The sequence below is a fragment of the Oryctolagus cuniculus genome, chromosome 18, assembly GCF_964237555.1.
Source record: "Oryctolagus cuniculus chromosome 18, mOryCun1.1, whole genome shotgun sequence".
Lineage (NCBI taxonomy): Eukaryota > Metazoa > Chordata > Mammalia > Lagomorpha > Leporidae > Oryctolagus > Oryctolagus cuniculus.
Window position 1 is genome coordinate 69,480,321 of NC_091449.1, and position 27,962 is coordinate 69,508,282.

The 27,962-nt window shown below is 57.9% G+C and overlaps 2 protein-coding genes across 19 annotated transcripts in view; both read left to right on the top strand.

Moving 5' to 3' along the window:
• Positions 1–554: 554 nt before the first annotated feature.
• On the top strand, positions 555–27,864 carry DEF8 (differentially expressed in FDCP 8 homolog). Of its 15 annotated transcripts, none has more exons than XR_011384143.1 (13): positions 555–664; positions 5,456–5,588; positions 6,151–6,248; positions 8,535–8,684; positions 9,813–9,954; positions 11,798–11,962; positions 12,484–12,611; positions 12,780–12,893; positions 14,518–14,598; positions 15,385–15,525; positions 15,653–15,762; positions 17,192–17,410; positions 19,020–19,244. XR_011384143.1 is itself a non-coding variant. In XM_051828949.2 (12 exons), exons 2-12 carry the CDS (start codon positions 5,465–5,467, stop codon positions 17,292–17,294), a joined length of 1,356 nt encoding a protein of 451 aa, XP_051684909.1. In that variant the 5' UTR covers positions 555–664; positions 5,456–5,464; the 3' UTR covers positions 17,295–19,244. The 15 variants fall into 15 exon arrangements, 6 of the variants coding, with proteins under 6 accessions (XP_051684909.1, XP_069918977.1, XP_051684908.1 ...); XR_011384144.1 differs by having other exon boundaries at positions 15,391–15,525; XR_011384142.1 differs by lacking the exon at positions 555–664 and adding an exon at positions 674–838.
• The window catches only part of LOC100342095 (mitochondrial inner membrane m-AAA protease component AFG3L1), a 44,093-nt gene continuing 38,536 nt past the window's right edge, over positions 22,406–27,962 (top strand). For 2 of the 4 annotated variants that reach the window (XM_008251958.4, XM_051828945.2), the window contains exon 1: positions 22,425–22,608. In XM_008251958.4, coding sequence (XP_008250180.2) covers positions 22,539–22,608 — 70 coding nt within the window. In that variant the 5' untranslated portion in view covers positions 22,425–22,538. Of the gene's footprint in view, positions 22,609–27,821; positions 27,913–27,962 lie in introns of all 4 variants that reach the window. The other 2 variants (XM_008251957.4, XM_008251956.4) reach the window with 2 other exon arrangements.

A 27,962-nucleotide genomic window follows, 5' to 3' on the forward strand; every position in this document is an offset into this window, starting at 1 on the left:
GCATGGGCGTGGCCCACCCTATCCAAGCCCTTGCCTGTGGCTGGGTGGTTTAGTGCAGGTGATGTTATAAAACAAAAATTTTAGGGGCCAGAACTGTGGCACAGCAGGTTAAGGCACTGCCTGTAGTGCCAGAATCCCATATAGACCCGGCTGCCCCACTTTCGATCCAGCTCCCTGCTGTGGCCTGGGAAAGCAGCAGAAGGTGGCCCAAGTCCTTGGGGGCCCTGCACCCACGTGGGAGACCTGGAAGAAGCTCCTGGCTCCTGGCTTTGGCCTGGCCCAGCTCCAGCTGTCATGGCTATTTGGAGAGTGAATCAGCAGATGGAAGATATCTCTTTCTTTCTCTCTCTCTCTCTTTGTGTCTCCCCTCTATAACTCTGCCTTTCAAAGAAATAAATCTTTTTAAAAAAAAATTCAAAATTTTAATAAATTGCATATGAGGTGCCGTCCCGGCACAATCGGCGCGGGGAGGGTGTCGTGAGCCTCCCGGCCGCGGGGGGCAGCAGCGCGCGGTCCGGCAGGCCCCGAGGGGTGAGCTCGGTGGGGCGGGCGCGGGTGTCGTGAGCCTCCCGGCCGCAGGGGGCAGCAACGCGCAGCCCGGCGGGACCCGGAGCGGCGAGCGCGGCGCCGCGGGGGGCGATGCAGCCAGGGCGGCGGCGGTCAGGTGAGCGGCGCGCGGGCCTGGGGCGGGCCCGGGGTGCCGGGGCGCGGGAGCACCCTCGGCCGCGCGGGCGCAGAACCGGCTCCAGCGCTGTGCAAGGCCCGGTGAGCCAGAGACCTGCGCGGCCCTCGGAGACGCTGGGCCACCCGGAGCCTCGGTCTCAGCGTCCCGCAATGGGTGGGTGCGGTGGCAGAGGGCAGGGCGGGGGCTCCAGAGCAAGCGCGCGCCGCGGGGACCTGCGGGGCCCTGCGGGGCCCTGCGGGGCCCAGGGCGCTCACAGGCCGGCAGTCCTCGCCCCGCACGCCCTGGGCCCCGGAAGCCTCCTGCCGGCCGGGAGCAGACGGGGCGCCCCGCGGCAGACGGGGGTCCGGGGGGGTTCCGTGTTGAGGTGGTGGCGCGGCGCTGGCCCCTCGGGCCGCCCCTACCCGCCGTTCCGGGCGCGGGTTCCGGGGTTGCAGGCATCCAGCTCCGCGTGCGGGGAAGACGCGGCGGGGTCGCCGCACCCGCAGGTAGCCTCCCTTAGCCCAGCGCGATTGTGCAGCCTGCGTAGAGGTCGGAGGGTGGCTCCCGCATCCCCTGCCTCCTCCAGCCCGGTGCCCCGCTCCCGCCCCCCCAGGCCTAGTGCCCGCTCGGGGGTGGACGAGAGCCGCTGTTTCCTGCGCGTCGCGGTCAGGGAACTGCCCCTGCCCCTGTTGGCCTTGAAGCTGGAGGCCACATTCTCACTGTTCTGAGGATATTTACTTTTGTGTATGTATGTGTATGACTGACAGAGAGAGGTCTTTTCTCTAAATGCCCACAGTAGCTGGGGCTGGCAGGTACAGAGCTTGGGACTGGCTGGCACCGGGCGCCCAGCGGGGCAGTGCTGACGCTCGGTGAGGCGCTGCCCGGCTGACTGGGCACTGCTCTAAAGCTGAGACACCGAGGCCGGTTAGGAAAGCACACGGTGCATCCCAGGTCCCCTCATGGGTGACAGGGACCCCATCACCTGAGCCCCTCTGCTGTGGCCTGGGTCTGTGTCAGCACAGTCCAGGCCCCCACATGGGTGACAGGGACCCCATCACCTGAGCCCCTCTGCTGTCTCCTGGGTCTGTGTCAGCACAGTCCAGGCCCCCTCATGGGTGACAGGGACCCCATCACCTGAGCCCCTCTGCTGTGGCCTGGGTCTGTGTCAGCACAGTCCAGGCCCCCTCGTGGGTGACAGGGACCCCATCACCTGTGCCAGCTCTGCTGTCACCTGGGTCTGTGTCAGCACAGTTCAGGCCCCCTTGTGGGTGACAGGGACCCTATCACCTGAGCCCCTCTGCTGTGGCCTGGGTCTGTGTCAGCACAGTCCAGGCCCCCTCGTGGGTGACAGGGACCCCATCACCTGAGCCCCCCTGCTGTCTCCTGAGGTCTGCATTAGTGGAGCTGAGACTCAGACCCAGCATTCTGAGGTGGTAGGTGGGCTTCCCCAGTGTGTTTCGAGGCCACATGTCCACCCCTTGGTTCCTTTGGGCTGGGTACCAGAGCTTGATGGCTACAGTTTGCATAGCAGGGACTGTGGGTCTGGCCTCCCTGGCATGCACACATCCTGCTTCTCTCTGACACATAGGTGAGGAATTGCGGTTTCAGCTCTCACTAGGAGACACAGAATTTAAATCAGGCTGCTTGATTTTTATTTTCAAAGAGTTATTTATTTACTTGAAAGTCTGAGTTACAGAGAGAAAAGGAGAGAGAGCGAGAGATCTTCCATGCTCTGGTTCACTCCCCAAATGGCCAGGCAGGCAGAAGCCAGGAGCTTCCTCCAGGTCTCCCATGTGGGTGCAGGGGTCCAAGCACTTGGGCCATCTTCTAGTGCTTTCCCAGGCCCATGTTAACAGGGAGCTGGATTGGAAGTGGAGCAGGTGGGATACTGGTTACCTGCTGTGCCGCAGGGCTGGCCCCAATCATTTGGTTCTTAAGGGTAACAGTGGTAATAGTTATTAAGTTGTGGCTGATACTCGGAGTGTTTGCTCTGTGCTGATGGGTGCCCTTGGAACTTTGTATTAACCAGTCTTTCCTGTAACTGTGTATGTTGCCATTGTAATTCCCATTTGGGGCATGAGCAATTGGAAGCAGAGAAAGGTTTACTAATTTCCAGGAGGTCACACTGCTAGGAGCTGGCAGGCCTGGGTTTCAGATAGGGCCGCAGGCTGCTGGGTTACTGGGTAACCAGTGGGGATCTGGGACGGAAACCTCCGTCCCAGTAACAGTGGTGTAGACAGGTCTATTGTGTGTCACTTGAGTGGAATCCACTCCGTGAGTCACCTGCAGTATGGTCATTCTGCCACCTTCATTTGAGGCCGCTAGGTCACACCTCGGGGTGTCTGCCCCACCTTCACCGTTTCGTCTGTGTCCCAGCCGGCAGCAGCCTCTCCCTTCGAGGGCAGTTCCCCAAAGTCTTGCATGTTCTTCCTGTTCCTGTCCTATTACCACACCTAGTGCAGAAGAGGCCGGGAAACCATGTGACAAACCAGCAATGAGGGCTCCCAGCTCTGGAGGGAGGGATGTGAATATCGGGATGGCTTTTTCTGCACTGTGGGTCTTCTCTGGGGAGGTTCTGGGCACCAGGGGTCCGCCTCTCACCCCACCGTCCTGTGTGGTCCATCCAGAGTCATCAGGCAGTAGGGGAGAGAGGAGAGACTCGGGTCCTCGGTGCCTCCCAGTCAGCAGGTGCCAGGTCCCACCAGACTGGAGCTTCTGTTCAGTCACACACAGTACAGAGGCTTCACAGGCAGGAGGGCTCCATGGGTGCTGGGTGGCCCTGACTCCAGTGTCAGCCCTGCATGGGCTTGGGTGGTGCTGCCTTATTCCGCTGCCACCAGATGACTGCCTCAGATCTCAGCTCCCACACCACTGGGCTCTTTGTTTTTGGGGAAAGGTGTTAGGAGAAGAGTTCCGGAATTGATTGTCTTTTATCATTGTGAGTTATTTCAGACTGTAATGGGTGCAGAGAAAGCTAACGAACACTTGTGTACTTTCGGCACAGCTTAAAAGAAGAATGCTACTGAGAATTTAATTATGTATTCTTTTTTTTTTTTTTTTTTTGACAGGCAGAGTGGACAGTGAGAGAGAGAGACAGAGAGAAAGGTCTTCCTTTGCCGTTGGTTTACCCTCTAATGGCCGCCACGGCTGGCGTGCTGTGGCCGGCGCACCGCGCTGATCCGATGGCAGGAGCCAGGTGCTTCTCCTGGTCTCCCATGGGGTGCAGGGCCCAAGCACTTGGGCCATCCTCCGCTGCACTCCCTGGCCACAGCAGAGGGCTGGCCTGGAAGAGGGGCAACCGGGACAGAATCTGGCGCCCCGACTGGGACTAGAACCCGGTGTGCCGGCGCCGCAAGGTGGAGGATTAGCCTAGTGAGCCGCGGCGCTGGCCTTAATTATGTATTCTTAAAAATTTTTTGAGAGGCACAGCGAGAGAGAGAAGGAGTATGCCCATGTGCTGGTTCACTCCACAAATGCCTGCAGTGAGAACTGGGCCAGGCTAAGCTGGGCGCTGGGGTCTTGGTCCAGGTCTCCTGCCTGGAAGGCAGGGACTCAGCTGCTTCAGCCATCACTGCTGCCTCCTAGGGTCTGCGGTGGCGAGAAGCTGGGATTGGGAGGTGGAGGCTGCGCTCTGATGGGGGGCACAGGCCACACTCTGATGGGGGACACAGGCCGTGCTCTGATGGGGGACACAGGCCACACTCTGATGGGGGGCACAGGCCACGCTCTGATGGGGGACACAGGCCATGCTCTGATGGGGGACACAGGCCACGCTCTGATGGGGGACACAGGCCACACTCTGATGGGGGACACAGGCCACGCTCTGATGGGGGACACAGGCCACACTCTGATAGGGGACACAGGTCACACTCTGATGGGGGTCACAGGCCACGCTCTGATGGGGGACACAGGCCACGCTCTGATGGGGGACACAGGCCTCCAGGCTGCCAGCTCACATCCCTGAGGGCTTCCTTTGTGTGCACTTTACCCTCACAATGATCCATTTGTGGGAGAGGAAGAGAGGCAGAGAGAGGCTGTGGAATGTGCCCAGCCAGGACCAGGCTGGACACTGCTTATGCTGCCCCTGCTGGGCCCAGTCAGCCCAGCCCAGGGAGGGGAGAAGCAGTTACGGATCTGTGACTCCTGCAGGTGGTGAGCTAGGCACCTGCCTCTCCCCTGACCCCAAGGCTGCCTCAGCCGTGTCCTGATCGGGGGCCTAGACCCAGGCCCCAGGTGCCAGTGTAGACGGCGCTGGTGAAAGTTGCTCCAGGTGCTGACAGTTCCAGGAGTGGGAGTGTGGTGGGCCCTGCTCAGGGTCACCCCCTGGTTGTAGGCCTGGACCCTGGCGTTGGCTCCAGAGCATCAACACTGAGCCCTGTGGTGGAAGCCATGGTTTTGGGCTGCTCTTGTCTTGAGTCAGGAAAGAGGAACCCAGTACCAGGAGATGGGACTCATGGGCATGGACTGATGGCCAGGGTGGGGCTGAGAGGGGCATCCAAGGCCTGGGGAGGAGCCTGGATTCTAGACGGTGTGGCTGGGGACCCTTGGGTGGGTCATGTGCCCACATGCTATGTATGGGGCGGGCACCAGTGCTGCGGGCTCCTCTGCTACCAGTGGGGGCCTCGGTGGTGGCCACTGAGATGGCCTGTGGAACGGGCTGAGGTTCAAGGCTGTGGGGGGGTGGCTGTCATCCTCCCACCCCCAGGAAAGTAGCACAGGAAGAGGGGTGGGGAGAAGCGATGGTCCACGCGAGCCTGGGCGCTGAGCCCTCACCCCTGCTTGGCCCCACAGGGCGATGCTATGGAATATGATGAGAAGCTGGCCCGGTTCCGGCAGGCCCACCTCAACCCTTTCAACAAGCAGCTCGGGCCGCGGCAGCATGAGCAGGGGCCTCGTGAGGAGGTCTTGGAAGTTGCTTCTGAAGGTGGGTGCGGGGGCGGGGCGGGGCTGGGCCCTTGGACCCCTGCCCGGCCCCCACCCTCCCTGGACCCTGCTGGCCTTGCCAGGGGCAGGGCCTCGCTGTGGAATCACTCTCCTGCTCCTTAGCTGGCTTCTGCTCCTCCCCTGGGACGCATGCTTCTGAGGAGGGGATCTGTGTCTCATCAGTCTCTACTGCGTCCCAGGGCCCAGCACGCAGCAGGTGCAGTGAACTCAGAGCCAAGATCTGGGGGTCAGGAGGCTGTGGGGGGCTGTGACCCAGGGGTACAGAGAGCCATGCTGAGGTTCCTGGGTTTCGCAGTGCAGGCTTCCAGTGTCCTGTCTTCACTCGGCGCGTTTATACGGGGGTTCCTGCTGGGAAGTTGGGGCGTCTTTCAGCACTTTATTTTTTGGTGGCTGTTTGCTGCCTGCACCAGCAGCTGCGTTCCTTTGCAAGTGCCAGGTGGACAGCCGCTCCCTGCAGTGCCTCCTCCCTGAGGGATGTGGGCAAGTGGGGCAGACCGGCCCCTCTCTCCGCTGCCCTGCACACCTGTGCCCTCTTCCTTTAGAGACCCTGCCCGAGCTGCCCCTGGGGGAGCCGGAGTTCCGCTGCACTGAGCGCGTGATGGACCTGGGGCTGTCTGAAGACCACTTTTCCCGGCCTGTGGTGAGGTTTGGGGTCTGGGGGGCAGGGGATGGGTGGGCTGGGCTGTGTCTCACGTGTTGGTGGTGGAGCAGTCCTTGGGCCTGACTCCACGCTCAGAGCCCGTTTGAGGGCCGCTGGAGACGTCCTGGGCGAGGCTTGGAGACGTGGGCCTGCCCCTCTCCCCAGCCCCAGGTCCTTGAGAAGCAGATGTGACAGTTGGATCTGCTGGGGTTCTCTGGAATCCTGTGGACATGCTGCAAGGTGAGGGTGGGGGACAGAGAGAGAGAAGCCGCCTGCCTGCTTCCCGCAACCTCTGCACCTCTTGTTGATTTGTTCTATATTCTGTTCACAGAATGCTTATTCTGAAGAAAAGCAATAAAAGGGCTCAGTTTTTTACAAAAAGTTTGTAAGGCTTTTAATTTTTAGAAACTCTGTAGAAACATTGAAGTGTAGCTTAAGTGAAAAGGATTCAGGGCAGGCAGTCGCCTGTGCCCCACACCAGCCTGCCTGCCTCTGCTTCTGGTGCAGCTCCCTGCTGATGCACCTGGGAGGCAGAGGCGATGAGGCCTGCAGCACTCGGGTCCCTGCCACCCCCACGGGCGACCTGGAGGGAGGCGCAGGCGCCTGGCTCCCGCCTGGTCCAGCCCAGCTCTTATACACGTTTGGGGAATGAAGCAGCAGATGGGAGATCTCTGTCACTCTGCCTTTCAAGCCATAACTAAATAAATAAATAAATAATTCTTTTTTTATTTTTTATTTTTTTGACAGGCAGAGTGGACAGTGAGAGAGAGAGACAGAGAGAAAGGTCTTCCTTTGCCGTTGGTTCACCCTCCACAATGGCTGCCGCGGCCAGTGCGCTGCGGCCAGCGCACCGCGCTGATCCGATGGCAGGAGCCAGGAGCCAGGTGCTTTTCCTGGTCTCCCATGGGGTGCAGGGCCCAAGCACCTGGGCCATCCTCCACTGCACTCCCTGGCCACAGCAGAGGGCTGGCCTGGAAGAGGGGCAACCGGGACAGAATCCGGCGCCCTGACCAGGACTAGAACCTGGTGTGCCAGCGCCGCTAGGTGGAGGATTAGCCTAGTGAGCCGCGGCGCCGGCCAATAAATAATTCTTTTAAGAAGAGTGAAATAAAGCCGGCGCCGTGGCTCAATAGGCTAATCCTCCACCTTGCGGCGCCGGCATACCGGGTTCTAGTCCCGGTTGGGGCGCCGGATTCTGTCCCGGTTGCCCCTCTTCCAGGCCAGCTCTCTGCTATGGCCAGGGAGTGCAGTGGAGGATGGCCCAGGTGCTTGGGCCCTGCACCCCATGGGAGACCAGGAAAAGCACCTGGATCCTGGCTCCTGCCATCGGATCAGCGCGGTGCGCCGGCTGCAGCGGCGGCCATTGGAGGGTGAACCAACGGCAAAGGAAGACCTTTCTGTCTCTCTCTCTCTCTCACTGTCCACTCTGCCTGTCAAAAAAAAAAAAAAAAAAAAAAAAAAAGAGTGAAATAAAGAGCCAGGAGCCCCCAGTTGGAACCCACTTTTCACCTCGTCTGTGCCTTCCAGCTTTGCACGTACAGCTGCATATTCCGTATTTGTATTTTGTGTCTTTTGTAGCATTTTTGAGCCCTTTCTTTCAGCCATGGCGTGAGCTCCCAGGAGGAGGGGCAGGGTGCTGCTCCTCAGTACTGGCTCTCTAGTGCACCTACGGAAGAGGGCTTGGCTCCCGAGGACAGTCAGCCCACGCTCCCTCTAGTGCACAAACGGAAGAGGGCTTGGCTCCCGAGGACAGTCAGCCCACGCTCCCAGGCGTCGTCCCCAGTAACATCTGGGTGTTTCTGAGTCTGGGGGCTTGGCAGGGGCCTGAGCTGCGGGGCCACTGTGTGGTGAAAGCAGCCGGAAGATCTGGGTCTTGGCGGTGGGGGGCCCTTCCAGGCTACCTTGCTGGTGTCTGCCTGAGCTTGAAACTTAGGCTGGTGGCCACTTCCTGTTCAGGCCAGCAAGCATCGTTTCCCCAGCTGTTCTCTGAGGGGAAGCTCTTTAGAAGCCAGTGAAGTGGCATAGCTGGAAAGGCAGCTGGGTTTCTGGAAGGAGGAAGTCACCTTGGAGAGCGCCTGAGAGGCCTCTCGGAGGACGGGTCCAGCTGGGTGGGCGTTCTTACCCTGCTGCTCACTCCCAGAGGCCTGAAGCAGCTTCTGGCTCCTGGGCTTCTGTTTCCTCATCTGGGTGGAGGTCCGTTGTGGGTCTGAGTGGTGATGGGCCCAGCCTCGACACGGAGAGCCTGTAGTGGGCCCCTGACTGTCGTTCCTGCCCCCACCCGGGCAGGGTCTGTTCCTGGCTTCTGACATCCAGCAGCTGCGGCAGGCCATTGAGGAGTGCAAGCAGCTGATTCTGGAGCTGCCCGAGCAGTCGGAGCAGCAGAAGGATGCCGTGGTGCGGCTCATCCACCTCCGGCTGAAGCTGCAGGAGCTGAAGGTGGGTGCTGCGTGGAGGGGCTGGGGCCAGGGCTGGGGCGGGAAGCGGGGCGCCAGGGGCAGCCTCTGGGGTCTCCCTCCAGGGCCAGGGCTGGAGCGGGAAGCGGGGCGCAAGGGGCAGCCTCTGGGGTCTCCCTCTAGGCCTGAGAGGCTGAGGCAGAGAGGTAGCAAGAAAGGCAGGGGAATGAGAGGGCCCCTGGCCCTACGTGCAGGTTATTTCTTTGTTATTCTAGACCCCTCTTGGCTGCAGGGGGCAGAAGCCGCTTCAGTAGCTTCAGTTGAAGGAAGAGAGTGTTTACCTTGTTAGCTGCAAGCCCCTCCGGCTGCGTCAGACCTCGCCCTGGTGGCTGAGCTGCCGTGGCAGAGGTGGCCTCCCCTGGCGTGGTGGTCCTGCACAGATGAGCGCTTCCCTTTCTCAGGGTGAGGGTCAGTCCTGGGCCAGCTCTGGGTCACTGGCTCCCCGCTAAAGTGTCTGACCTCAGGGTGGGAGAGATGGTGTCCCCTAAGGGAGGCAGGAGGGGTAGTAGGTCCCAGGGCTCAGGGTGCAGACGTGGTGTCCCCTAAGGGAGACAGGAGGAGGGGCAGTGGGTTCTAGGGCTCAGAAGCTACGGGGTGGTGGTGGTGGTGGTGGTGGTGGTGGTGGTGGTCCACCTGGTCCCCTGGGAATTCTAGGTGGCATATTCGGTAGGGATTAGGTGGGGCCATGGAGACGTGTGATTTTCTTCACATAAAAATCCCATAGGCGGTCGGTGCAGGGTCCATGTGGCAGCAGATGGCGTTGGAAGTCTTTTGCCGGTCTGCCAGTCCCTGGGGAAACCCAAGATGGGGTCTGCATCCAGCTGGCAGTAGGGGGGAGGCAGGAAGGCCGTGTCATTCCTGCTCACGTGCCGATGGCCCCAGTGCAGTCCCACCTAGCTGCAGGGGATGCTGGGAAGGTGGTGTGTTAGCTGGTTGACCCACACAGAGGGGTGGTGGTTCTGTTGCTGAAGGGGAAAGAGGACCTGGCCTTGGATTCAAGCTCAGTCTGCTACAAGTGTTGCCTGTAAGAAATGCACTGAGGGGCTTGTGTGGTGGGGAAGGCGCTGCAGCCCAGCCCACCAGGGACCACGCTCTGGCCCTCTGTCTGCAGGACCCCAGTGAGGACGAGCCCAATATCCGAGTCCTCCTCCAGCACCGTTTCTACAAGGAGAAGAGCAAGAGTGTCAAGCAGACCTGCGACAAGTGCAACACCATCATCTGGGGGCTCATCCAGACCTGGTACACCTGCACAGGTGGGCCTAGGTGGAGACAGGTGCTGCTGGTCCCCAGGGCAGGGCAGAGCAGCTCAGAGCTCTGCGTCCATGTCTGGGTTGTGTTCAGGGATGCCAGAGACCAGAAGCTCACTGCTGTCACTGGGCTCACTTCACGGCTGTGCTGTGTGCCCTGCAAGTGTTCTCTGGACACACGAGGCTGTGGCCACCACACTGGACTGTGCTGCTCTGGATAAGAAGTCAGACTGGTAAATGCCAGACATAGCACAGCGAAGAGAAGCAGGGAATGGCTTGTGTGGGGGATGGAGTGGGCACCACGTAAGGGTGGAATGAAGAGGCATCATTGTGTTCAAGCTGACACTTGGCAGTCCAGGAATGAGCATAGGAATGCAGGAGCCCCATGTTGGAGGCCCTGTGGTCGCTGGGTGTCCAGTGTGCAGAGAGCAGTGTGGTTGGGGCGCTGCTTGAGGGGAGGTATGGTAGGGTCGGCCTCAGAGGTGGCTGCTGGACACACTTAGGGTTTAAAAAAAGAATATTTATTGATTTGAAAGGTTGAGTTACAAGGAGAGAGGGAGGGAGAAACAGAGAGATGGATCTTATGTCTGCTGGTTCACTCTCCAGTGGCCGCAATGCCTAGAGCTGGGCCAAACCAAAGCCAGGAGCTTCTTCTGGGTCTCCCACATGGGTGTAGAGGCCCAAGCACTTGGGCTGCCATCTGCTGCTTTCCCAGGTGCATTAGCAGGGAGCTGGATCAGAGGCAGAGCAGCTGAGCATCAAACCAGCCTTCATTTGGGATGCTGGTGCTGAAGTGAAGGTGGTGGCTTAACTTGCCATAGCGCCGGCCCCATACTTGTTTTTTTTTTTTTTTTAAGATTTGTTTATTTAAGAGTTAGAGGTACAGAGAGGCAGAGAGAGAGGTCTTCCATTCTCTGGTTCACTCCTCAAATGGCTGTAGTGGCCAGAGCTGGGCTGATCCGAAGCCAGGAGCCTGTAGCTTCTTGGGTCTCCCACGCAGGTGCAGGGGCCCAAGGGCTTGGGCCATCTTCTGCTGGCTTCTTAGGCCAAAGCAGGGAGCTGGATCAGCAGTGGAGCAGCCGGGACTCAAACCACTTGCACCACTTTATCTGCTATGCCATGGTGCAGGCCCCTACACTTAGGTTTTAATAGTGGACTGGAAGAGGGAGGGCAAAGGTGGGAGGCGAGGGTGGTGGCACTCTGGAGGTGGCTGAGGTTTGGAAAGGGGGTGTGACCCAGGATGGGAAGCTGGGGGCAGGGTGGAGACAGAAGAAGAGGGACTGCATGTGGACAGCTGGGCTTTGGTGGGTGGGGATGGCGGGGTGGTCCCCAGGTGTGGAGATTGGAGTTAAGAGGGTCGGAGGTTGGGGACATGAAGTCTTGCAGGTTCTGAGATCTGTTGTGGGAGCAGAAGGCTATGAGTGGACCTGGGTGTCTGAGTAGAGGCTGCAGGGCAGGGCTGGCTGGAGGCCAGCGTGGGCTGGATGGTTCCTACTCCCTGCTGCTGCCTTTTGAAGACGTATTTGTTTAAAAGGCAGAAAGGGAGATCTTTGTCCACTGACTCACTCTCCAAATGCCCACGACAGCCAGGGCTGAGCCAGGCCAAAGCCAAGAGCCAGTCACTCCATCCTGGTCTCCCGTGTGGGTGGCAGGGCCCGTGCACTTGTGTAGTCCTCTGCTGTCTTCCCGGGTGCATGAGCAGGAAGGCGGATCAGAAGCACAGCAGTTGGAGCTAGAGCCAGCACGCCAGTCCAGGGTGCCGGCATCGCAGGTGGTGGCCCAAGCTGCTGTACCACGACCCCAGCCCCACCCGTCTCTGAGAGGTTTGTGACTGTTTTTCCCGCTCCAGGGTGTTGCTACCGGTGTCACAGCAAGTGCTTGAACCTCATCTCCAAGCCCTGTGTGAGCTCCAAAGTCAGCCATCAAGCTGAGTACGAGCTGAACATCTGCCCTGAGACAGGGCTGGACAGCCAGGATTACCGCTGTGCCGAGTGCCGGGCACCCATCTCTCTGCGTGAGTGCTGGTGGGGACAGAGTGAGATGGGGCTGTGGTCGGGACAGCTGGGCACAGCCCTGAGACAGGGCTGGACGGCCAGGATTACCGCTGTGCCGAGTGCTGGTGGGGACAGAGTGAGATGGGGCTGTGGTCGGGGCAGCTGGGCACGCAGGCACCCAGCAGGCAGCTGAGCAGATCTGTGGGTGCAGCCATGCCTGCTTGTCCTCAGCAAGGGAGAGGGACTGGTAGGGGCATTGTTTTCTGTTCCCACTCAGTCAGACTGAGGTTCCAGCTGTCTCGTGACTTGCCCAGGTCATCTGCCTGTGGGGCTGGGGCCTGGCTCAGCGTCTGTGTGGCTTTCTTTTACAGACAGGGCCTGGGAAAGTGCGCGGTAGTCATGTGTGTGCTGTGGCCCCTCGGGAGTCCTGTGGCAGTGACACGGGGACTGGCTGAGGTCTCCTGGCCTGCGGAGTCTGTCCCTGCAGGCTGTGAGAGGGGAAATGGGAGCCGGGAGTCTGACCTCACACCCACCCCTGCAGGGGGTGTGCCCAGTGAGGCGCGGCAGTGCGACTACACCGGCCAGTACTACTGCAGCCACTGCCACTGGAATGACCTGGCCGTCATCCCTGCACGGGTCGTGCACAACTGGGACTTCGAGCCCCGCAAGGTGCTGGTCTGGAGGGCAGGGTCTCAGCTCTGGGGAGGCAGAGCCAGTCTGCAGATGGCAGAGGGGGGAGCTGGGATGGGGTAAAGGTGAGGGTGGAGATCCCTGTTCCCTGAGTGGCTGGGAGGGGGGCGTGACCCCCCAGGGGCAGTCACTCGGCCATGCCCCTAGGTGTCTCGCTGCAGCATGCGCTACCTGGCACTCATGGTGTCCCGGCCAGTGCTCAGGCTCCGGGAGATCAACCCTCTGCTGTTCAGTTACGTGGAGGAGCTCGTGGAGATCCGGGTAAGGCTGAGGGCCCCAGCGGTGGGCAGGGCTGTCGCCTCAGGCACCTGTGGGGGCTGCGGCACGTTCTGAGCCTGGGCACTCCTTTGGATTGAAAATGCCAGAGCTACTTCCGTTAGCGATTGGATGTCAGGCATGGAGGCAATTTTAAATTGTCTAGTAGCCACATGAAATAAGTGAAATGAAACCAGGTGAGGTTAATTTTAATAGTATATTTTATTTAACACCATACATCTGAAAGATTCTTTCAGTGTGCAAGCAATATACAGAATTGTTGAGATAGTTCATGTTTTTTTTTTTTTTTTTTTGACAGGCAGAGTGGACAGTGAGAGAGAGAGACAGAGAGAGAAAGGTCTTCCTTTTGCCGTTGGTTCACCCTCCAATGGCTGCTGTGGCTGGCGCACTGTGCCGATCCGAAGCCAGGAGCCAGGTGCTTCTCCTGGTCTCCCATGGGGTGCAGGGCCCAAGCACTTGGGCCATCCTCCACTGCACTCCTGGGCCACAGCAGAGAGCTGGACTGGAAGAGGAGCAACCGGGACAGAGTCCGGCGCCCCGACCGGGACTAGAACCCGGGGTGCCGGCGCCACAAGCTGAGGATTAGCCTATTGAGCTGTGGTGCCAGCCACTTTTTTTTTTTTTTTAAGATTTATTTATTTATTGAAAGGCAGAGTTATAGATGGAGAGAGGGCGACAGAGGGGACTTCCATCTGCTGGTTCACCCCTCAAATGGCCACAATGACCAGAGCTGGGCCAATCCGGAGCCAGGAGCTTCTTCTGGGTCTTGCACGTGGGTGCAGGGGCCCAAGGATTTGGGCCATCTTCTGCTGTGTGCTTGGGCCATAGCAGAGAGCTGGATCGGAAGTAGAGCAGCTGGCCTTGAACCAGTGCCCATATGGGATGCCGGTGCTGCAGAGTTGCTTAACCTACTGTGCCCCGGTGCTAGCCCTGAAGTTTTACATTTCTTTTCCGTGTCACATCTTTGAATTCCAGCGTGTATTCTACTCTCAAGGTGTCTCAGTTCAGACCAGACACTTTTGGTGCTCAGTAGCCACTCTCTTAGCCAGGAGTGAGGGAGGAGGGAGGGCAGGGGCCAAGTCAGACTGGTGCTACAGTCCAGACAGGAGATGACAGAGTCTTGCGCAAGGTAGTGGAAAGGGGTTAATTGCATTTTATGGACTGAAACTGAGCGAGTTGACCTGCCACGGGCTCACGGTTGACGAGGGATGTGGGTTTTGAAAGGCAGTCTAGTCTGGCTCAGGGTGTCAGATGGAGCCCCGTGCTGGCCCTGGGGCTGCCGGCTCCCAGGTAGGTGGCTTCTGTGCCTGTGGGGCTGTGCTGGGCTCAGGTCAAGTAAATGGTGGATTTGGCAGACAGTGATAAATGATAAATGAACCTCGGGCTCCTGCATAGCCCGGGAGCTGTGATTTGAACTTGAGCTTGGCCAGAGACTTCAGGTCTGGGTCCATCCTCAGGTCTTTCAAAGCCCCTTCCCTGCCCCTTAGTGACCCTGTGTCACCCAGAGGACGAGGTGGGTGACCACAGATTGCCCATGAACCGGCGCAGGCGTGGCGGCAGGGCCACCCCTGCGTCCTGGCTGAGGCCTTCCCCCTCTGCTCATCTGCAGAAGCTGCGCCAGGACATTTTGCTCATGAAGCCTTACTTCATCACCTGCAAGGAGGCCATGGAGGCACGTCTGCTGCTGCAGGTCAGATCGCCAGAGGCACCGGCCCCGGGCTGGGAACTCAGAGCAAGTAGGGCGGTGGGCACACCTCACACTCGGCTCTCTCTGTACTTTGCTGTTAGTCGAGTTCCTCCAGAACTCTGCCCAAGAAGTATTAGGTGTGAAATAAGTGAACAGGTGTTCTGCCTTCAGAAGCATTCTCGTTAGAGAAGCCGGTGTTGTCCCGTTGGGCTCCATGAGAGTCTGCACGGGGCTGGACCTGGTGAGCCTTCTCGGGCGGGACTGCCACCAGCACGGCTTTCAGGGCTCACCTATTTGTTTAGTCAGTATTCACAGATGCTGTTCTAGATTCTGGGGAGCAGTGAACAACCTAAGCAGGAATCCTTGCCTCCCAGAGCACCCATCAGGCAGGGGAGCCGAGACAGATAAGGTGATGTGTGGGTGGCGAGCCCTGTGGGGGAGAGAACGCAGGGAAGGGATGGGGCCTGTGGGGGTTGGGGGGCCGCGCCCAGCTGGCAAGGGAAGGGGCAAGCTGGAGCAACGGGGGGCAGCGAGGTGACCAGCATGGGGTGCCGAGGGGCGTGGAGCGTGGAGCGTGGCAGGAGGCCTTCAGGTGAGGGATCGCGGGCCTGGGCCCGTCTTCACCTGCTGGCTTTCTCAGGTTCCTGGATTCTGCTGTCAGGGCCCAGACGCCATTTGAAGCTTGGGCTTCCTCGAGCACTCTGAGCCCTGACAGTGGGAGCGGCTGTGGGTGAGGACTGGGGAGGGGCCCTCACCTGTGCTGGGGTCACAGCCGCTGCAACTTGGCAGCTCCAGGACCGGCAGCATTTTGTGGAGAACGACGAGATGTACTCTGTCCAGGACCTCCTGGACGTCCACATGGGCCGCCTTGGCTGCTCACTCACCGAGATCCACACGCTCTTTGCCAAGCACATCAAGCTGGACTGCGAGGTGGGTCGCCCCCTGCCCCCCATCTGGATGGCTGGGATGAGCGGGAGCGAAAGCTCAGCCCTGTCCCTGGCCTCAGAGGACTCTTCAAGGTTGGCATTTACCTGCCTCCGTCCCCAATCTCCTCCAGCGGTGCCAGGCCAAGGGCTTCGTGTGTGAGCTCTGCCGAGAGGGGGACGTGCTGTTCCCGTTTGACAGCCACACGTCTGTGTGCACCGACTGCTCCGCCGTTTTCCACAGGTGGGTGTGGACAGAACTTCCCTCAGACTGAGTGCTGCCCCTCCCCTCTGCCTCAGCCCTGTTGACCTTGTGTGAGCCTGCACGCCTTCCCCTGAGGCAGACAGGCAGACAGAAAGGTATTTGGGTCTTTGCTGATCCTGCAGTTGATGACGTAATTAAAAGTTCCATCAGGAGTGGACATCTGTGGGGCTGGGGAGCATGAACCCCTAAAGGCCCGCCTCGGCCAGCATCCAAACTGCTTCCTTTCTCCATCAGGATTGAAGTCGCTCTTTCAGGGCTGGTATAGGCCACAAGTCCGTGCGGTACTTAGTTCCTGGCACCCTTAGTGTCTTGGTAGTTTTTCAAAGTGTCCCTAGACCAAAAGAAATACCTAGCATGTTTTGTTAAGTGCTTACACTCAAACAGTGTTGTAAGTTTATGGCCATAAAGATTTGGTGGCTGTTTAGAAAGATCGTCCACACACATTACAAGAGAAATAGTTTAGTTTCTTTCTTCGAGAAGCACAATTCCTTACCTCCAGAGCCCTGCACACCTTCTCAAACCTGCCGTCAGACAGGACATACCAGCCCTGTCTGTCCACACTGTTTTGCCTGGCGTTTTCTCTTTAACACAGTGACTGCCAAAACCTTGCCTTTGCAATGCTAGGGTGTTACAGAAGGGGCTGCCACAGACACTGATGTGGGCTGTGAGCTTCCTGGAGAGAGTGCTTTGTGTGGTATCTGACAGATGTGTTCTCAAAGACCCGACTGAGGCGGCGGTGCCCTGGGGTGCCTCGATACATAGTTTGGGAACCTTGAGTGGGAGCTGTGCACACAGTGTTGAAGGCAGGTGCTAGTAGCTGACTGAGAGCTCAGAGCCTGGGTGTGACCTGGGAGCGTGCACTGTCCTGGTGGTGGGCAGTGTGAATACCCACCCCATGGGAGAGGCAAGTGCTCCCCTCACACAGGCCTCACAGCCGCGCAGAGTGTGATCCCTGCACTTGCCCTGCATCTGCCCTGTGGTAGCACCTAATCCCATCTCCCTGCCTGCTGCCCTGTGTGGGGGATAATGGGAGTGTATGAAGATTCAGTGGCAGAATTTTTCTTTTTCATTTAAAGATTTATTTATTTATTTGAAAGGCACAGTTGGAGGGAGGAAGAGAGAGGGAGGGGGAGAGAGAGAGAGACGTCTGGCCCATATTCTGGTTTACTTCCCAAAGCCAAAGCCAGGAACTCCATCCAGGTCTCTTGGGTGGGTACATGGGCCCAAGCTGCTTTCCCAAGTGCATAGCAGAGAGCTGCATCAGAGGTAGGGCAGGCAGGATTTGAACCAGCACCCATATGGGACACCAGCACTGCAGACGGCAGCTTAGCCCGCTGCTCCGCAATGCTGGCCCCTCAGTGCTAGAATTTTCTGTGCAGAGAGCCCCAACCTGTCTTCCCACCCCCAGGGACTGCTACTATGACAACTCGACCACGTGTCCCAAGTGTGCCCGGCTCACCCTACGGAAGCAGTCGCTCTTCCAGGAGCCTGGTCCAGAGGAGGATGCTTAGAGCACTGGGGGACAGCACCCACCTTGCTGGGTATTGCCAAAGTCAAGGTGTCCATTCTGCTCTGGAGACCCCTTGGGGTGCAGCCCTTGGACCTCTTCACCCCTGCTGGACCAGAGGTGGGTGAGCAGTTCTCACAAGGACCATCATCGCCCACGTGTTTGCTGGGACTCTGGTAGCTGCATTTCTGTTACTGGGTGTGCAGCGATGAGGGGTTGCTATGTGGTCTCTGCCCCTCTCCCACTGCTGGACTCCGAGGGGAGAAGGGAAGGACTTCTCGCCTCCTCCGTGGCATACAGCCCCTCCATTCACCTGGGGCCAAGGCTTCTGGGCCCTAGAGATACCCTTGCATTAGTCCTGGCCTCCTTGGCGACTGTTTAGGCTGAGACCCACAGGGAGGTTCAGAGGAGTGGCCTTTAACAGCTGAGCGTGCTGGCTGTGCACAGCAGCCCCAGGCTTCTGTTTTACCTTCAGTTGCTGGGTTGGGTTCTATTCAGAGGCTCCAAGCCACCCCCGCCCCCTGGCCCGCACCCCTGGCCAATCTGAGGGTTTCTGGATGTTGCTGACGGCTGTTCATGATCGTTCCTGACAGACCTGGCCCCGCCCCGCCCCGCCCCAGCCAAGCCTCCAGTGTGCACTGTCAGTGCTGTCTGCACTACAGGGGGGGGAGGGGCTGTGGAACTTGCCCTGCTGCGTGCAATGCTGCTGTTCCGCCGTGGCCCAGCCCACCTTGTCCTGGTGCTCCAAGCTGGCAGCTGGGGGTTTCAGCCCAAGGAGGGTGTCCCATGCTCCAGTGTGTGGCAGAGACTCTGCCCGGGGAGGTTGGAGGTTAGGCAGAAGGGTAGGCCTGAGTGGCAGTTGGTGAAACCAGCTCTGCCTCAGAGGCGCTCCATCCTTCTGCCATTGTGCGCTGAGATGACCAGCCAGGAGCTTCCTGTTTGGACGCCAGAGGTCAGAAGCTGGGAGCATGTGCTCAAGGGAACCCCTGACAGGTGGTTGCTCGCCCCATGTGGAGGGTGCCCTGGACACGGGGTGGGATGGGGCACACTGGGGCTCAGTGTTTGCACTTTACGAGTCCTGAGGTTGTGGGGGCTATGGGGAGGGATGCTTCAGGACGCAGCTTCCCAATCTCTCACCCCTAGGAAGCGGGGGCTGCTTGTGTCTGCCTTTTTCCTCATTGCCCTGGACTGTGCTTGGCTGTTGATGCACATGGCCAACACCTGGGCAGTGGCAGAGGCCATCATAACCTTTGACCAGGAGGCCCAAGAGGAGACCTCAGCCAGAACAGTCAGCTTAGCTGGCTGGCCCATGTAAGGAATCTGTCACCTTTCTCTTGCCCCTTGCCGTCAGGGCTGTTTAGCAAAGCTCTTGCTGTGTTTTCTGTTTCCATGCCTGGAGAATGGAGATCGCAGTGTGCACCTATCTCAGGGTAGAACAGTGAGAGGATCGAGAGTGTGACGTGAGGCTGAATCACAGTGGGCTTCTCTTTCCTCTGGGACTGGAGAGGGGATTAAAGACCAAATGCCCTTTTCCTACACCCCTAGTCTGTGCATCTCTCACGACTGCATCACATGTCTGTCATGTGGGTATCTCCTGTGTAGTCAACATCACATTACTCATTATAAATCACTGTGCCCATAGAAAACGTTATTATGCTGGCATTTATTGGATAAAGGGTTGGGGCCCATTTTTTTAATACCCTCCCCCACCCCATGCCTCCTCCACCAGCACCTCCTCTCCACCTGCCCTTTCTGGATGATAAAGCCTGTAAACTGAATCATGGGTAGGTTCTGTGAGCCTGCAGTATAGAAGAACCTAGCAGTGAACTGAATTACATGGCCAGCGTCTTGCAGAAGAAAGGACAGCTAAGCGTGGCCCCACGGCGTGGACCAGGCTGGCCTGAGAGTTGCAGCAATGCCACTGTCACTGTTTCATTAAATATGTGTTCTCAGACTTTCTCTGTGTGGTGAATCTGGGACAAAGCCAAGACTGTCAACTTAAAAACTCACTGCCTTCCTTATCTAGTGGAGTAAAATGTTACTTGGGGCGAGCTCAAATTTCCTGAGTGGGAGAGAGGGGGATGTTGATGTCAGACCAAGGAGTGAGTGCGAGACAGTTTAGAGGAACATGTTCCCGAGCCTTCGCTTCTGAAACGACATCACAGGCTTCCTGGGGTCGCCGGGGCTCCAGGGAGCATGTCGCACGCCTGGAACACAAGGAGTATTCAGTAAATAGAAGCTGTGTCTTCTGTGTCTAGCATCCTCTTGTGGGAAGGAAGGGCTGTCTCCTTAACTCCACAGTGACACTGACCGCAGATTACAGCAGAGTCAGCAAAGGCTCCATCTAGTGCCGGGAGCATCTTTGATCTTCCCAAGCTGGGCCCACTGACGGGACCCTCACTGTAGCTCAGGGCCATTCCTGTTCTCCTTGCGTAGGTGTCATTGTTTTCAGAGTCATTTATTTGAAAGGCAGAGAGAGGAAGATAGAAAACTTAGCAGATCACTCCCCAAACGGCCACAACAGCCAGGTCTGGGCTAGTCAGCAGCCAGGAGCTCATCCTGGTCTCCCACATGAGCGGCAGGGGCCCAAGGACTTGGGCCGTCTCCTGCCTCCCCAGGTGCATTAGCAGGGAGCTGGATGGGGAGCAAAGCAGCAGGGACTTGAATCAGTGCTCCAGCACAGGATGCGGTTATCCCAAGTGGTGGCTTAACCCACTGCACCACAGTGCCCACCTCAGGTATTATCATCATTAAAAAGTTTACTTGATTTGAGAGACTGAGACACTGCTCCCATCTGCTGGTTCATTTCCCAAATGCCCACAACAGCTGCGACTAAGGCCAAAATGAGGAGCCAGGAAATCCATCTAGGTATCCCATGTGGATGGCAGGGGTCCAGGCACTTAAGCCATCACCTGCTGCCTCCCTGTGCATCAGCAGGAAGCCGGATCAGAAGTGAACCAGCACTCTGATACGGGATGGCGGCATTGCCAAGTGGTGGCTTAGCCCCTGCACCACATTGCCACTCCCCTCTTTTATTTATTTATTTATTTGAAAGAGCTACACAGAGAGAGGAGAGGCAGAGAGAGAGAGAGAGGTCTTCCATCCGTCTGATGGTTCACTCCCCAAATGGCCTCAACGGCCGGAGCTGTGCCGATCCGAAGCCAGGAGCTTCTTCCAGGTCTCCCACGTGGGTGCAGGGGCCCAAGGACTTAGGTCACCTTCCACTGCTTTCCCAGGCCATAGCAGAGAGCCAGATCGGAGGAGAAGCAGCCGGGACTAGAACCAGTGCCCACATGGGATGCCGGCGCCCCAGGCCAGGGCTTTAACCCGCTGCGCCACAGCGCCGGCCCCATCCCCTCTGTTTTGTTTACATTTTTATATGGCCAGGTTAAAGTTTTCTTCATTTCATTTACATTTGACTGTCATACACAGCTTTCTTTATAGCCACCCAGTTTTTTTTTTTTTTTTTTTTGCATGGTTTAACTTTTGCGCTTAGAACCCTGATCATTTGGAGTCTGTTCTTGTGTATGCTGTGAGGTATGGATCCCAGTTTTTCTTCCTTTTTAAAAAATTTTATTTATTTAGGATTCAGTTTTAGCCTTTTCCAAATGGTTCACTGGTTTCCACCACTGTAAACAAAGTACTAGATATTTCTAGATTTTCTGTTTTTTTCTAAGACTTTAAAATTTATTTGAGAGGTAGAGTTACAGAGAAAAAGGTCTTCCTTCTGCTGGTTCACTCCCCCAGTGGCTGCAATGGCCAGAGCTGTGCTGCTCCGAAGCCAGGAGCTTCCTCTGGTCTCCCATTATGGTGCAGGGCCCAAGCATTTGGGCCATCGTTCACTGCTTTCCTAGGCTGGATTGAAGTGGAGCACCCGAGTCCCGAACCAGCACCCATATGGGATGCCAGTACTTCTAATGTGACGTCGAGGGTACCTGCTGTCCATCCCCTTTTGGCAGTTGAGGGCCCTCTCACCAGGCATTTCTGCCCCCCAGCCGTGTCTCAGGTCCAGGAGGGCTGTGCTTGCTCTGCTCCCTCCCGAACTTGGCAGAGAAAATGGGCTGCGCGGGGAAGCAGGTGGAGGGCGTCCACCCGCCGCCTAGTTCTGGTTCACTCGGAGGCGGGCGGCGGGGGCTATTCCTAGCCGGGCGCGCTCACTCCTGCCAGCCCTGCGTTCCCGCCTGAGGGGCCGGGCGCGCTCCCGCCGGCCAGCCCTGCGATCCCGCCTGAGGGGCCGGGCGCGCTCCCGCCGGCCAGCCCTGCGTTCCCGCCTGAGGGGCCGGGCGCGCTCCCGCCGGCCAGCCCTGCGTTCCCGCCTGAGGGGCCGGGCGCGCTCCCGCCGGCCAGCCCTGCGTTCCCGCCTGAGGGGCCGGGCGCGCTCACTCCTGCCAGCCCTGCGATCCCGCCTGAGGGGCCGGGCGCGCTCCCGCCGGCCAGCCCTGCGTTCTCGGGCGCAGGACCGGCGTGCGCTCTAGTGGTACCAGAGCAGCCGCCCAGCGGCCCGCAGCGACCATCCACGAAGGGAACAACACGGCACACTGCGTCCCGGGTCAGCTCCCGTGTTCCAGGCTCAGGGTGGCGGATGGAGCCGCATCCGAAGCGTCTTTTTTTTTTTTTTTTTTAAATCTGAAAGGCAGTTACATAGAGGCAGAGAGAGGTCGTCCATCCACTGGCCCACTCCCCAGATGGCCAGAACTGCAGGAGCTGCGCCGATCCTTAGCCTGGAGCTCGGCGCTTCTTCCGGGTCTCCCACGCGGATGCAGGAACTCAAGGACTTGGGCCACCTTCTGCGCTCCCAGGCCGCCAGCAGGGAGCTGGATCGAAGTGGAGCGGCCCGGACTCGAACCAGCGCCCATATGGGATGCTGGCACTGCAGGCCGCGGCCTTACCCGCTATGCCACAGAACAGATGTCCACTCTCGCGAGCCGCTTCCCGTGGAGGACCCCGGAAGTGAGCGTCCCTGGAGACCTCCGAGGCGCAGTGTCCCCAGGCGCTGGGCATCCCCTTAGCGTCTTGCCGGACTCGGCCGCCGGGCGCGCTCCCGATCGGATGCATCAATACTCAGGCGGTAACGTGGACACCTAAAGCGAAGGGCCGCCCGGGCGCGGGGGCGTGGCCCCGTGAGGACCCGTTTGCTGCAGCCTGCGCGTGCGCGCGCTCGGGCCGGGTGGGGTCGGGGGATGTTGCGCCGGCTGGTGGCCGCAACCGGGGGTCGAGCGGTGGCAGCGCCGCTCGCCGTGTTGTGGCGATGCGGTTGCGGCCCCGGACATGGCAAGACGGCCGGGACCGGTGTGAGGGCTCTCGGCGTTGCCCGGCAGGTAAGCAGCGAGGCGCTGCCTCTGGTTCCGGGCTGTGGTCTGTGGTTTTCGATTGGCGCCGCCGTGACGTCATCTCCCTGCGTCTGCCATGGCCGGAAAAGCGGCGGGAATTGGCGACTGGGGCTGCACCCGTGTGGGGTGGTTCCGACCGCGGCCACTTCGCAGTGTCCGTGACTGTTGGCGGTCGCTCCCAGCCTGAACCTACTGGATCCATTTGTCCACCGAGCACGCCCCCACCCACTTCCCACATTCTCGCCGCCTGCCGGGCCCTCGGCCGGCTGTTCTGAGGGGCCGGGCGCGCTCCCGCCGGCCAGCCCTGGGATCCCGTCTGAGGGGCCGGGCGCGCTCCCGCCGGCCAGTCCTGGGATCCCGACCAGGAGCCGGGCGCGCTCACTCCTGCCAGCCCTGCGTTCCCGTCTGAGGGGCCGGGCGCGCTCCCGCCGGCCAGTCCTGGGATCCCGCCTGAGGGGCCGGGCGCGCTCCCGCCGGCCAGCCCTGTGTTCTCGCCTGAGGGGCCGGGCGCGCTCCCGCCGGCCAGTCCTGGGATCCCGCCGGAGGGGCCGGGCGCGCTCCCGCCGGCCAGCCCTGCGATCCCGCCTGAGGGGCCGGGCGCGCTCACTCCTGCCAGCCCTGCGTTCCCGTCTGAGGGGCCGGGCGCGCTCCCGCCGGCCAGTCCTGGGATCCCGCCTGAGGGGCCGGGCGCGCTCCCGCCGGCCAGCCCTGTGTTCTCGCCTGAGGGGCCGGGCGCGCTCCCGCCGGCCAGCCCTGCGATCCCGCCTGAGGGGCCGGGCGCGCTCCCGCCAGCCAGTCCTGGGATCCCGCGGAGGGGCCGGGCGCGCTCCCGCCGGCCAGCCCTGCGGCCCTGGCCCGAGTGCCCCTTCCCGGACTTCGCAGCAGCAGCGTTGGAGTTGCAAGTTTACTGCCTTTGGCTGAGTACAGCTGTCGTGTTCTGCGTGGGCAGACTAAGGCAGGGGTTACTGGAAGGTGGTGATGCCAGGAGGGGCAGGGCCTCATAGGCCTGATGAGTCTTCACCCGTGTGCTGTGTGTGAGTCTGTGTTACAGACAAAGGGCACCTGGTTCCTGATCTGACTGGGAAGACACTATGGTGTGCCGAGCTTCACAGCTTAGCTTTGCACAAACTAGTCTAACAAGCTTTATATAGTGTGAGCTGTGAATTGATTTGCCAAAACTAAACTCCAAGATGGGAGAGTAGATCATTGTTTAAACTTACAGTGACAACTACATTGCACCTGAGTAGCTCCACTAACAAAATCATTAAAAGAGGCCGGCGCCGCGGCTCACTAGGCTAATCCTCCGCCTAGAGCACCGGCACCCCGGGTTCTAGTCCCGGTCGAGGCGCCGGATTCTGTCCCGGTTGCCCCTCTTCCAGGCCAGCTCTCTGCTGTGGCCTGGGAAGGCAGTGGAGGATGGCCCAGGTCCTTGGGCCCTGCACCCGCATGGGAGACCCGGAGAAGCACCTGGCTCCTGGCTTCGGATCAGCGCGGTGCACCGGCCGCGGCGGCCATTGGAGGGTGAACCAACGGAAAAGGAGGACCTTTCTCTCTGTCTGTCTCTCTCACTGTCCACTCTGCCTGTCAAATAAATAAATAAATAAATAACAATTAAAAAAACCAAAATCATTAAAAGATTGCATCATGAATTAAACAAATGGGGTGGGGGAGCACCTTGTGGCATAGCAGGTTAAGCCACTGCGTGGGATGCCTTCATCCTGTGTTAGAGTGCTGGCTGTTCCATGTTTCCCATCCAGCTTCCTGCTGATATGCCTGGGAGGCAGCAGGTGATGGTCCAGGTGCTTGGGTTCCTGCCTTTCACGTGTGAGACCTGAATGGAGTTCGTGGCTTCTGACTGCTATGGTAGACATTTGGAGAGTGCATCAGCAGATGGAAGATTGCTCCCTGTCTCTCCCTTTCTTTGTCACTCTGCCTTTCAAATAAATAAATCTTTTAAAAAACAACAAGGAATTGCAAGTTTTATCAAGTTTGGAGGCCTGAAGCACTTTGTACTTGTAGGGATATAGGCTGCCTGGCGTATGTTGAGCTGCTAGCGTCAGAGCTGCTGTCTTTTTGGGGTAGACCTGGAGAAGTCCTGGGAGATTGGGCACCAGAGTTCTCATCCCATACCTGCCATGACTAGTTGTATTAGTTTTTTTTTTTTTTTTTTTTTTTTTTTTTTGACAGGCAGAGTGGACAGTGAGATAGAGAGACAGAGAGAGAAAGGTCTTCCTTTTGCCGTTGGTTCACCCTCCAATGGCCGCCGCTGCAGCTGGCGCACCGCGCTGATCCGATGGCAGGAGCCAGGATCCAGGTGCTTTTCCTGGTCTCCCATGGGGTGCAGGGCCCAAGCACCTGGGCCATCCTCCACTGCACTCCCTGGCCATAGCAGAGAGCTGGCCTGGAAGAGGGGCAACCGGGACAGAATCCGGCACCCCGACCGGGACTAGAACCCGGTGTGCCGGCGCCGCAAGGTGGAGGATTAGCCTATTGAGCCACGGCGCCGGCCCTCTTTTTTTTTTTTTTTTTGACAGGCAGAGTGGACAGTGAGAGAGAGAGACAGAGAGAAAGGTCTTCCTTTTGCCGTTGGTTCACCCTCCAATGGCCGCCGTGGCCGGCGCGCTGCGGCCAGTGCACCGTGCTGATCCGATGGCAGGAGCCAGGAGCCAGGTGCTTTTCCTGGTCTCCCATGGGGTGCAGGGCCCAAGCACCTGGGCCATCCTCCACTGCACTCCCTGGCCACAGCAGAGAGCTGGCCTGGAAGAGGGGCAACCGGGACAGAATCCGGCGCCCCAACCGGGACTAGAACCCGGTGTGCCAGCGCCGCTAGGCGGAGGATTAGCCTAGTGAGCCGCGGCGCCGGCCCTAGTTTTTGCTTTTCTCCTTGTGCAGTGGGTGTGACAGCTCCTACTCTCAGGACAGTTGGTGAGGATTGAAAGAGATAATTAAGATGTACCTGGTGCCTGCTGGTGCCCAGTAATGACCACCTTTTATTCTTTTGGCTTTTGATAGGGATATCTGAGTAGTTTATTTAATTAACAAGTTACTAGTTGGGGAGCAGATTTACTTTGGGATGGTAGCACAGAACCTGTCTCACCCTGGATGTTGACTCAGCGGCTGTCATCACCTGCAGGTCCAGTTTCATTATGGTAAAATATTGGGGACAATTCACTTTCTTTAGTTATGTTGGGACTTTGGTTAATACAATTAATATTGGGTTAGTGAGTGTACTTGGATTTTTAAATTTATTTTTTGAAAAAGGTTTATATATTTCAAAAGCAGAGTTGCAGAGAGGAGAGACAGAAGGAGGGAGGGAGGGAGGGAGAGAGAGAGAGAAGGAGAGAAGGAGAGAGGGAGAGACATCTTCCATCTGATGGTTCATTCCCCAAATAGCCACAAGGGTCAGGGGCTGGGCTAGGCCAAAGCCAGGAGCTTCTTCTGGATCTCCCACATGGGTACAAGGGCCCAGGTACTTGGGCCCTCTTCCTCTGCTTTTCCCAGGTACATTAGGAGGGAGCTGGATCAGAAATGGACACGAATGGGCGCACCCTGTAGGCTGCTGCTTAACCAGCTATGCCACAGCACTGCCCCTAATATATTATTATTATTTTTTAGCATGTTATCCTTTATTGTAGTAGTTTTTGTTGTAGTGGATTTTGACTGGTAATAGCCAAAAAAAATTTAAAAATCACTATTCTTATCTTTAAATAATGTATTAAGTGGTGTTAGCAGCTAATGGTAAAAAACTAGTATTTTCCTTTCTGAGGACTAAAGAAAATGAAAGGGGGTCTGGCAGATTATTTGCTTTATTGGCCTGTTAGAAACATCACCCCTTGCCTGACCAAGATGCATCATACTCTCTCTCTCAGCATGTCAATTTCATGAACTTTTAGTCTTTTTTTTTTTTTGTAGTTTTTCTTTTCTTTTCTTTTATTTTATTTATGTATATATATATTTTTTAATTTTTTGACAGGCAGAGTGGACAGTGAGAGAGAGAGACAGAGAGAAAGGTCTTCCTTGCCGTTGGTTCACCCTCCAGTGGCCGCCGCGGCCGGCGCACCGCGCTGATCCGATGGCAGGAGCCAGGTACTTATCCTGGTCTCCCATGGGGTGCAGGGCCCAAGGACTTGGGCTATCCTCCACTGCACTCCCTGGCTACAGCAGAGAGCTGGCCTGGAAGAGGGGCAACCGGGACAGAATCCGGCACCCCGACCGGGACTAGAACCCGGTGTGCCAGCGCCGCTAGGTGGAGGATTAGCCTATTGAGCCACGGCGCCGGCTTTTTTTTTTTTTTTTTTTTTTTTTTTTAAGATACATTTATTTGAAAGAGTTATGGTGGGGAGAGAGGGAGGAAGATATCTTTCATCTGCTGCTGCACTCCCCAAATGACTGCAATGCTGGGGCTGGGCCAGACCAAAGCCAAGAGCCTGGAATTGCATCCTGGTCTCTTATGTGGGTGCAGGAGCCCAAACACTTGGGCCATCTTCTGCTGCTTTCCCAGGCTCATTAGCAGGGAGCTGGATGAGAAGTGGAGTACCCGGGATTCAAACCTGTGCTCATATGAGATGCCAGTGGCACAGGTGGTGGCTTAACCCATTATGTTACAACACTGGCTCTGAGGTTTTAGTGTTTTTTTTTTTTTTTTAATTTAAGATTTATTTATTTATTTGAAAGTCAGAGTTATACAGAGAGAGGAAAGGCAGAGAGAGAGAGAGAGAGAGAGGGCTTCCATCCACTGGTTCACTCCCCAATTGGCTGCAATGGCCGGAGCTGTGCCGATCCAAAGCCAGGAGCCAGGAGCTTCTTCTGGGCCTCCCATGAGGGTGCAGGGACCCAGGGACTTGGGCCATCTTCTACTGCTTTCCCAGGCCATAGCAGAGAGCAGGATCGGAAGTGGAGCAGCCGGGTCTCGAACCGACACTCATATGGGATGCCGGTGCTTCAGGTCAGGGCATTAACCCGCTGTGCCACAGCGCCAGCCCCGGTTTTAGTCTTAAAATTGTGTTTTGAAGCAGTGATGTTTTAAGTTACTAAAATTATCTCGGGCTAGAAATGGCTGTTTTTTTGCTTTCCTTGCTATGGGAGACTATATACATTTTTTTTTTTTTATTTCTGAAGTGAATTTGATTTCTGTTCATCTTATTTGAATCATATTGGCAGCAGACTCAGGAGGCTCATGAGTGAATGCTTTGTGGTTGCAGTGCCTCCAGGGGATCCGCTTCCAGCAGCTGCTTGTGCAGACGAGACTGAACTCATCGTTTTCCCAGCAGCTGTGTGCAAGACCACCCAAAGGTACCTGTGTTTCTCCTGCTGTCATCGGCAACATGAGGTTTACAGGAGTG